Source organism: Apiospora hydei (assembly GCF_038363865.1).
Source record: "Apiospora hydei strain CBS 114990 chromosome Unknown utg000009l_segment0_segment0, whole genome shotgun sequence".
NCBI lineage: Eukaryota > Fungi > Ascomycota > Sordariomycetes > Amphisphaeriales > Apiosporaceae > Apiospora > Apiospora hydei.
In genome coordinates, this window is record NW_027117368.1 from 6,378,463 (window position 1) to 6,388,045 (window position 9,583).

The 9,583-nt window shown below is 51.1% G+C and overlaps 3 protein-coding genes across 3 annotated transcripts; all 3 read left to right on the forward strand.

Moving 5' to 3' along the window:
• Positions 1-1,099: 1,099 nt before the first annotated feature.
• PG997_013819 (GTPase Rho1) lies at positions 1,100-2,631 on the forward strand (the record flags this gene model as incomplete). Its single annotated transcript, XM_066818133.1, has 5 exons — positions 1,100-1,363; positions 1,500-1,855; positions 1,953-2,178; positions 2,250-2,384; positions 2,449-2,631. 5 exons carry the CDS (start codon positions 1,100-1,102, stop codon positions 2,629-2,631), a joined length of 1,164 nt encoding a protein of 387 aa, XP_066663825.1.
• A 630-nt stretch (positions 2,632-3,261) lies between these two features.
• On the forward strand, positions 3,262-4,475 carry PG997_013820 (uncharacterized protein; the record flags this gene model as incomplete). The annotated part of the gene is made up of 7 exons (XM_066818134.1): positions 3,262-3,357; positions 3,418-3,453; positions 3,563-3,852; positions 3,913-3,932; positions 4,000-4,036; positions 4,089-4,168; positions 4,267-4,475. 7 exons carry the CDS (start codon positions 3,262-3,264, stop codon positions 4,473-4,475), a joined length of 768 nt encoding a protein of 255 aa, XP_066663826.1.
• Positions 4,476-5,027: 552 nt separating this feature from the next.
• PG997_013821 (uncharacterized protein) lies at positions 5,028-6,033 on the forward strand (the record flags this gene model as incomplete). The annotated part of the gene is made up of 3 exons (XM_066818135.1): positions 5,028-5,166; positions 5,278-5,378; positions 5,440-6,033. 3 exons carry the CDS (start codon positions 5,028-5,030, stop codon positions 6,031-6,033), a joined length of 834 nt encoding a protein of 277 aa, XP_066663827.1.
• Positions 6,034-9,583: the final 3,550 nt, after the last annotated feature.

Sequence of the window (9,583 nt, forward strand, 5' to 3'; positions counted from 1 at the left end):
TGTCGTTCCTCCTCCCAACTTGAAGTTGTTCTAGTGTGTAGGTATTCGTTAATCCTGAGCGCAAGCAAGTAAAGCGAAGGAGACGTATCCCTGCCAAGCCTATGTCCCTTTGGCCAATCATCATAGCCCATTAGCAGTTTGACTTCGAGGAGTACTATCGGAGTGATAAACGCATCTCGTCTACTTAAGAACTTGACCTCCGGGAGTTCTGAATTGTGAGTTCTACATAGTGCTTTACTAAAAGGGCTGTGCCATAGTGATTTCTTCGGGTGACATGAAACGACACGAGTCGGCAGCCATAGGGAAGCTGGCCAGATAGAAAGGAGACAAGACATTGGCGCTGCCATCCTCATACCAGATATACCAGTAGCTTACCTAATTTATATCAAACCTCGCAGGTAGGGCGAATTGCACTCGCAGCTTAAGCAATGGCGACTACATTCATCTGGGCCTACGATAAGGGGTGATATGGGATGTCTGCTCACAGCTGGACTGTGAGTGTGTTTGCTAGCTGTAACAACACGCCCGCATAGTGAGACTCGGTTCGGGTGGCAGGCCTTCTAGATTGAATGCTGGGAACACATTGCAAGTCTGTGCTATGGATGTAGGACACGGCAAAATTTGTGCCAAGGAGTTTGCTGCAGTTCAAACGGCAAGAAAAACGACTTTCTTCTGTACTTGCATGCGTTGCAGTTAAGCTTGTTTACTGCCCGATGTTTTACTTGCTTTAGGGAACCAAGTCAGTAAATAAGTAAGGCAGGATTGGTTTTCAAGTACCACTTTCGCTCCGAGTCGATGCAGGCCCTCTTGTTGACGACCCGATGACCTACCAGCTTGGGCGACCTTTGACCGGCGGAGCACCTTCAGCACTCAAAACACCAAAAGCCCTTCCGAAAACAAGTTGCCGATACAGACTGAGCTGCAAGTGCCATCATCAGGTGTCTGACTGGGCAAGATTCTCTTCTTCCTCACCATGTGGTGATTGCATTTCTTCATCTCTCCCCTTTCTTGTCACTGCTTCTTGGCCGTCATTGATTTTGATGTACTTTTGCCACCTGTAAAGCATACACTCATTCATCCTCACTTCGTCCTAGTCGCCATGGCCGAATTCAGTTTCTTCACTTCGACACTGTCCGAGGACTTTGGCTTCAAGCCTTCGCCAGCTCGAGACACCACCAACATCCAGAACTCGCCCAAGCAGGAGCCCCAGTACCATCCCCCTATTGCTAAGGATTTTTCTTTCTCTCTCCAAAACATCTGGCGATCCAATAACAATGTTCTGAAATGGGCCTTTGATATCCCAGAGGTTGATCGTGAGGATCCCATCGAGACTTCTGGTGCTTCGAGGGAGAAGCGTTGCTTGGTATGTACACGTGCCCCATCAACCAAAATATGGATGAGTGAATAGATCACGACTTCCTCACGAAAACGTCACAACGATGCATCTCAAATTTATCAGACGAAATTAGCCGTTTCCACTTCGTTCTTTCCGTTCAAAGCTAACTTTAGGACCACCAAAAAAGTCATCCAACGAATACCAAGCTGGTCACGACGGAGGCCAACATCGCAACAAAAGAGCCAAGCATCATCAATCTACTCACAACCACCAACACCCTGTTAAGCAGCGTCGTCGCGATCGCTTCTTACAGACCACTCGCAACATCGCCGGCAGCATCTTGGACGGCATCAACTGTAGCATGAATCCCTTCCGTGACTTCAGCAGCGAGCTGGATGGCTCGACCATCCAGGGTAGCGCAACGCCCCCTGGCACTCCCGTCAACTTCGTGCCCAGCCGCCCTCGTCTTCGATTCGTCTTTGTCGGCGATCAGTACTGTGGCAAGTCGAGCATGCTCCTGTAAGTATCGTCGTTTTTCCCCCTCCCTCACTTTCTCTTAATTCTTTTTCTCAGTCCTAGCGTACAGCTTCTCTTGCTAACAGTGATGACCTCCCAGCCGCTTCTGTCGTGGCATCTTCACTGGAACCTGGGCTCCTACCCAGTACGAGATGTATGAGCAGCCCGTCGTGATGGACGACCAGCTCATCGATATGGAAATCTGGGACACCTCAGGCAAGCTTGAGCTGCACCAACTGTCTCGCCTCTCCTATCTATCGTGGGATGCCGTCTTCATCTGCTTCAGCGTCAACAGCGACAAGAAGTTCATTCATGCCCAAGGCAGAGTAAGTGCCCCACCCAAATACGCATAACTATTTTCATCGACATTTACTAACTCGAAACCAAATATGAACAGTGGATGCTGGAGGTTCAGAGGTACTGTCGCGGTGCTCCCGTCTTCCTCGTGGGTCTGAAGAAGGATACCCGTGTCGGCACAGGCCTGTGGGCTCCCCTTTTCCCAGCTTTTGATACTCGCATCGGAGCAACTGAGGTAAGTGTTGATTCATGATCCGGCAAATCCCAGCATAATGGGTTGCTAATGAGTATCACTCTAGGGTGCTATGGCAGCCACCGGCATGGGCGCCGTCAAGTACTTGGAATGCTCGGCCAAGACTGGCGACGGCGTCAACCGCGTTTTCGAGGAGAGCCTCCGCTATCTGCAGACCACCCGCCACGATCTCGGCAACCCGGAGCCCAACCGAAGCTCTGGCCTGCGACAGCTCCTCTGTTTCCAGTAAAGGAAACCTAAGCAATTCTTTTCTTGGCATGGGAAACAGGCAACCAACACAGACGAGCCCTCTTTTCGGGAGGAGTTGATATCTTTTTGAGAGGTGGTGGTGGACTTTGCCGTCGTCGTTGCGGTTCCTTTCCCTTCTTTCCCTTTTCTTCGGTCAGGTTCACTTGTTTCTGGGTTGTGTACATTTTCTTCTCTTCGCGCTGCATTCGTTCACCGCAGCAGCGAAGGAACTACTCCACATGTTCGCGGAGATACGCATTCAGTGTGCGTACAAGAATGGGGTTCACATTAGATGGTCGGTTGGATGGCAGCAGCAAGTCTCGGAATGTTCTTGCCTAAAGGGGCAATTGAAATCCATTGCATGCGCCGTCCTCGTTTCGTAATGAGCAATGATTAATCAACGTTACAACTGAGTCCTCTGTCGTGCGTCCATTGTGTCCTCTCATGATTTATCAGCACGAATTCATGCCATGCCACTTTGTATTTGTAATGGCTGCAGGGTATTCGTTGACGCACCCCACTTATCGTGTGTATATAACGACAGCAGTCCTATAATCTGTACCATGACGGTGATTTTCCAGTACTAAGAGGAGCAACAAGCCTTAAGAAGAATAGTATCACTCCTGTCAGAATGGCGCAGCAAACCGACGTTCATCTCTACACGACGCAGACGCCCAATGGCACCAAGATCTCGATTCTGCTCGAGGAACTTGGCTTAAAATACCAGGTGTGTATAAACACAGTCGTTTTACGGCCATATTGATGCATGCTTACCGTTATTGGGAAGACTACCGCCATCGATATCACCAAGAACACCCAGAAGGTATGTACATGGCCTTGCATCCAGGTTCCCATCATCACCAACAAGACAAGTCGAAGCCACATGAGACTCAAACAATGGACAGCCGCTCATGCTGATATAACCCACATAGGAACCATGGTTTCTCGAGATCAACCCCAATGGAAGAATCCCTGCTTTGACGGACAAGCTCGAAGATGGGCAGACCATCAAACTGTTCGAGAGCGGATCGATCATGCAGTACTTGGTCGACCGATATGACAAAGACCACAAAGTATCATACCCACATGGTTCACAAGAACACTGGGAAGTCAACAACTGGGTATTTACAGCTGCTCACCTTTACACACACAGTGCTGAACTTGCTAACACCATCATCAACCAGCTGTTTTGGCAAATGGGAGGTCTTGGCCCCATGCAAGGGTAAGTGGAGGCCATCTCGAGTGGCCACAGTATCGATACTAATCATCCGTCTATGCGCAGCCAACTTGCCTACTTCAACAGTAAGTACATTCTTACTTAACCCAGATCTGTATAGGTAGTGAGGGTTGTCACTGACCAAAGGGCTAGGGTATGCACCTGAGAAGATCCAGTTCAGCATCGATCGGTACAGGAATGAGACGCGTCGTCTCTACAGCGTGATGGAGACGCAGCTGCAGGAAGTCGCCTTCAGGCTATCTTGTCGGAGACCGATGCACTGTTGCTGACATCTCATGCTGGGGCTGGGTGGCCTCTGCCGGTAAGTTCTTGTTCTATCCAGCACTTACGCTTCGAATTGTCATGAATATCCAAAGAAGACCTGAGTACTTAGTCTAACTAATTATGAATCTACTGAAGGGGGGTCTGGAGTTGATATCACGGAGTTTCCTGCCCTCAAAGAGTGGCGGGATAAGCTGCTATCTCGACCGGGCGTAGAAAAGGGCCGCCATGTCCCCAGCCCGCATAAAGCTCTCGAGTTTGAGAACATGCCCGAGGAGGAGATGAAGAAGGCGTTTGAGCATAACAGGAAATGGATCCAAGCATCGATAAAGGAGGATTCAAAGTAGAGCACTCTTTACTTCAGTACAGACAACATTTATCCGATGTCTTGGTTGGTTCTAGTTAGAAACAACGAAATTGATCGCCACAGTTCCAGCTGTCAGCAGCTCAAGCTTGAGCTCGGGGCAGTTGAGCTAGCTCCTGTGGGGCCATGACAGCAACATGATAAAAGTGCTAAGAAGTGAAGCTAGCAGGCCATCGCCAATCAAAAGCGCCCGAATCATTGGTTCTCCATTGTCCGATCTGGGCAAGGTTATGAAGGTTGCTGCCAAGCCAAACAAGGGGGCAGGCGAAGGGAAAGGGAAAACGCGCCTTGCATTTTCGTCATGGGCCGTTCGCTTTGGAGGCTTCCGCTTCCGTTTCCTCGCAACCACCATTGTTCCATTCTTGACCCTTCAACACACCCCGATTCCACCCATTTCATCGCATTTTTCTCTTCTTCTCTCAGGCCTCCAGTCTGCATACCATTACTTGTTGCGACTCAAGTCACATCTTAATCAAACACACACCCACACAGCCCATCACTTTGCGCGCCTCTGCCAGTCGCGCATACCGTCACCATGGCAGACTACAACACCTACAAAGTCCCGGAGCTGAAGAAGCTGCTGCAAGAGAAGTCGCTTCCCGTCGCCGGAAACAAGGCCGACCTGGTCGCCCGTCTACAAAAATACGACGAAGAGAACGCGCCCGCCAAACCTGGTCAGTAATTCATCCTTTTTTCCATACGCGCCGCCGCCGACGAAAACTACCGTCCCATCTCGTCAATCCTGGCCCGATTACCATCGAACAGCCTCGACTAACATTACGTAGCCGCCGCCGCACCTGTTGCGCCTGCCGCGACGACTACATCAACCGCTGAGGATGAGATTGATTGGGACGATGACGAGCCTGCCGCGCCTGCACCTGCTGCAGTGAAGCCTGCTGAGGCTGAACCCACCAAACCCGCACCTGCAAGCGCGCCCGCGCCTGTAGCAGAGGCGACTGCGCCCGCCGCGGAGGAGAAGAAGGAGGAAGCAGCAGCAGCAGCGCCGGCTGAGGGGCAACGCGACTGCAGAGGCAGCACCCGAGGCTGAGGAAGAGAAGAAGGAGGAAGAGCCCAAGCCCGATTTCTCCGCTCACCTTGCCGCGTCGGCGGCCGAAGAGGAAATCAAGAAGCGTGCTGAGCGTGCCAAGCGCTTCGGCATCATCGAAGAGACCTCAGAGGAAGAGAAGAAGAGGCTAGAGCGCGCGAAGCGCTTCGGCGCCCCCGACACCACGGCCGTCGTCAAGGGTCTGGACGAGGCTCTCCCCGAGCGCCGGCCCAAGCGCGGTCGCGATGAAGGCGCCGAGGCTGGTGGTCGCGGACCCAAGAGATCGAACAACGACTCTCGGCGCGGTGGTGGTGGCGGTGGCCGAGGCGGTGGTGACCGCGGCCGTGGCGGACGTCGTGGTGATCGCAGAGGTGGTAACGATCGCGACCGCAAGCCCAACGGCGGTGGCGTCTCCAAGCCGAGTCGTGTCCTCGATAACCCCGAGGAGAAGAGGAAGGCTGAGGAGAGGGCCAAGAGGTTCGCCAGCAACAACTAGGTGCTCCTGCAACATGATAGGAGGCCTTTTTCGACTGCGGAACACTCTGGGCTAGGCGCTTGGACAGTAGCGCGAATACACGGATGCGACCGTTTGTAATATTATGAGACCTTTGATGGTCAAGAAGCGGATGAATGTGTGCCATCCACGGGGTTTTAAACAATATCCGCGTGGATAGGAGGCCGTGTCATCATCACTCGAGCGTCAACGAAAAACAGGAATCGGAAAGTAGTTCCGCTAAAATGTATATCAATTTTCTCCCATAACGCTGTAATATGTACAAGAAGCGCAAAAAGACTTAGCTACCTTCCCACCTGTGATGTTCACCACTGCATCTAATGATGTACTGACCCTGTTGTACTCTTCGATGCCATCATGGGCATACATGGGACGATAGAAGGCTATACTGAACCACTACACTTGGCAGAACATCCCGCCAAAACGACACACTACGACGGCCATAATAAGCAAGGGTAGATAGAGCCTTGTTAAGTCACCCTTCTCAAGCACTCATCCTAGGTGATGCACGAAGAATGAAGACCACGATGCCGACTGCAGACTTGCTGCTCTGAAGACCATCTATACATCCGTTTCTCTCCTCGGCCGTCTGTCTCAGACATTAGCTGCGAGTATATCATGACATTCATACTTACGATGGTCCCTTGAGGTCGGTCAGCTGATGGCGTCGCTGTGACTACGTAGGAGAAGGCTCACAGAGTGCAAGTGAGAGAGATTGCGGAAGGGATGCAAGAGGAAAGTAACTACCTACTAAGATCCATATTTGTATATTGATACAATCTTCCTAGGACACAAGAAACGATTGCGATAACAACGGAAACCATGTAGTAGTCATCATCTAATCCATATACTTATCTTCTTGCTTGGGTGCGTGGTCACCATCCAGCTATAGTCCTGTTACACATACTCTTCAGCAAAGTCAAGGCGCACTCTTGGATCATGGGCGAGTGGATAGTACCAGTGCTTACTTGCTGCTCGCTCAGCGTCGTATCTACGAGGGAGGCTCTTACTGCCTTCATTCTGTACGATTGGAACAAACTCGAGGCGAAGAAGGCAGGAGGTTCCGTATCTATCTTGCTACGAACCTGAGTGAGGTCAGTTCCGCGTGTGTGGTGGGTGGTACACAGCGGTATCGTTATGACATGTGGCATGGCCGCGAGGGAAACGGTAACAAGGCGAGACAAAAGCCACGCGTGACATATACAGACAGGGCCTACGAATCCTTGCGCTTCTGTTATCCCTTTCAAAGTTGGATGTATTCTTTGCTTGAAACGCGAGAAAGCCACCGTTTTGCTGGTTCTAGAAAAGCCCATCGTGCGACTCTCGACGAAAGTCCCAGGCATGACAGTACGATGGCTCGCTCAGCTGAGACAAAACGGGGATGTTTAGAGTCGGCTGTCAAAATGTCTTGGGTGACAACAGTTGAAACATACAAATAGCCTCAGCTGTCAGCGTTTCCCGTATTCTCCGTCGTATACTTACTTGCTTACATATACATAGAGTGTAACAACGAAAGAACAGAGAATACGCGTTGTTTCGAGGTGTGTGGGTGGGTGACCGGGATCTAGACTCTGACAGATCCTAAAGCCACTCCCTCAAGCTGTGTTGTGGGCCGACTAGCAGAAAATAGGTAGACAGTCTATCCTTGTATAACTATCGCCGCCTCCTTATGTAAACCCCCCCCCTCTCTTCATGCTCACATTACTAAGTAGGTAGATGGCCACAACGCCTTACGACTACGCGGAGCCGTTTCCGGTTGTTGCGCAATGGGGTTATACCTGATGGGATGTGCCCACCTCAAACCTCGTGGCATTTTTCTGGTGTGGTCCCCGGCCGGGACACCCTGACAACGGAAAGCAGCCGGGCATCCCAAGAGATCAGATCGGTGGGTAACCTAATCAGGACATGGCAAACCAATCAAATAACGTATGATGTATGACGGCGCGTCTATCTCCCCTTTCCGCCCTGTCCGAAATATGGCTAATCTCCCATCGGAAAGCCTACAAACATTCCCCGGCATGACGAGCTAGGTCTGCATTTCCCGTGGGAAGTCAGCGCCGTAGCCAAGCTCTCTTGACGTGGGGATGGACATTCAATCTAGTTATGATAGCCAGGAGCTCCTTGTTAGCGCCGGTAGACCCTTGAGGGCGCCGTTAGATTCCTTGATGGGATGTGCCCTTTCCATACCAACAAGTGCTGAGTCAGGAGGTGCATCAATGAGAAGAGAGCGTGGCGATTTTCAGTTGTCTTGGGCCTTCCCGATATCTGATCTGCTGTGAATGTCAAGCTATGGTGGTAAAGCATTGCACTGCACTGTTATAACTGATTAGTCGTTCAGCTGGTAAAAAGTAAAAGGGGGCGATGCTGCATCTTATTCAGCTCTCTCCTTTCCAGTGTCGGCCAGTCCTTGTTACACATTGACTTGCATGAAATGCTAAGCATGACATATCTGAGCAACCGAGTGGTTAACAGGAAGAACATAACAGCCAAGATAAGCACAATGTCTTGGAAACCAGGAAATCGCCGAGTCCCTATCTCACATCTAGATCTGACCGAGGCTTTTGGAAAATAGGAACTTCGACGGATCCTTGTCGTCGCATATATCGCATGAGCCAGAGCTTCCTTTCTGCCAAGAAAGTTCACCATGGCTTGGGGGCATCGTGTGACCGAGCAATACTCCAATCAACACAAGAATTGGATAAACGACGTATAGGAGTTTTCCATTCGAATTCGATTTGGCGGCCCATCCGGGGAGGCTTGCTGGGGCTGCTTACACCCGAAACCTGTACGACCAGTGACTGGCCACTGTCGAGGGAGCCTGGGACAATCAGCAGACCGAAGCGCATAACGTGACTTCAAGTAATGCTGTTGTTGTTGTTGTTGTTCTGGTAGACCTGCAGGTCACAGCTTATACGCGCTCAAAACCGTATCATGGCTACAAACCAGTAGTTGCAATGAGATCCCATCGTTCGGCGAAAGGATTCAAGAAGCCTTCGACATATCAGCTTCCCAAACCGGCAACCCGTACTAACAGGGTCCAGTCGTTGGCTAGGGCAGGCCAAGGATCATCGGCAGTATTGATAGCGAGCCGCAGGTAACGGATTGCCTCTTCGAGACCGTCATTACCAATCCCTTCCCGGAAACAAGAGTGTAAGTTCGACACGTATGATGAAAGGAGGATGAGACAGTCCATGGACGACTAGTAATTACGATTGGCTCTGTAGTTGGTTGTAGCTAATAAACGGCACGTCGCAAGAGGGGCGGCAGAGCTGGTCCCAGGTTTCTGGCAGCCTATTCGTTAGCTCCTCGGCCAGTGATAGACACTAGATTCGGCTCGGCGCCGTCAGCCTTCCTGCCATGCACTACTTTGCTAGTATTTAGCAGTTCGGAGAAAATCGAGACTGGCCCGAAAAGACGGTCAGTGATTCAATGAGAGCATGGACGAGGGTTTTCCCAGTTATGTAGCTGGCCACGCGCGCAACTTGCGGTTGCCGCGAAAAAGAAATGTTGGCCGTAGACAGGACAAACAGCC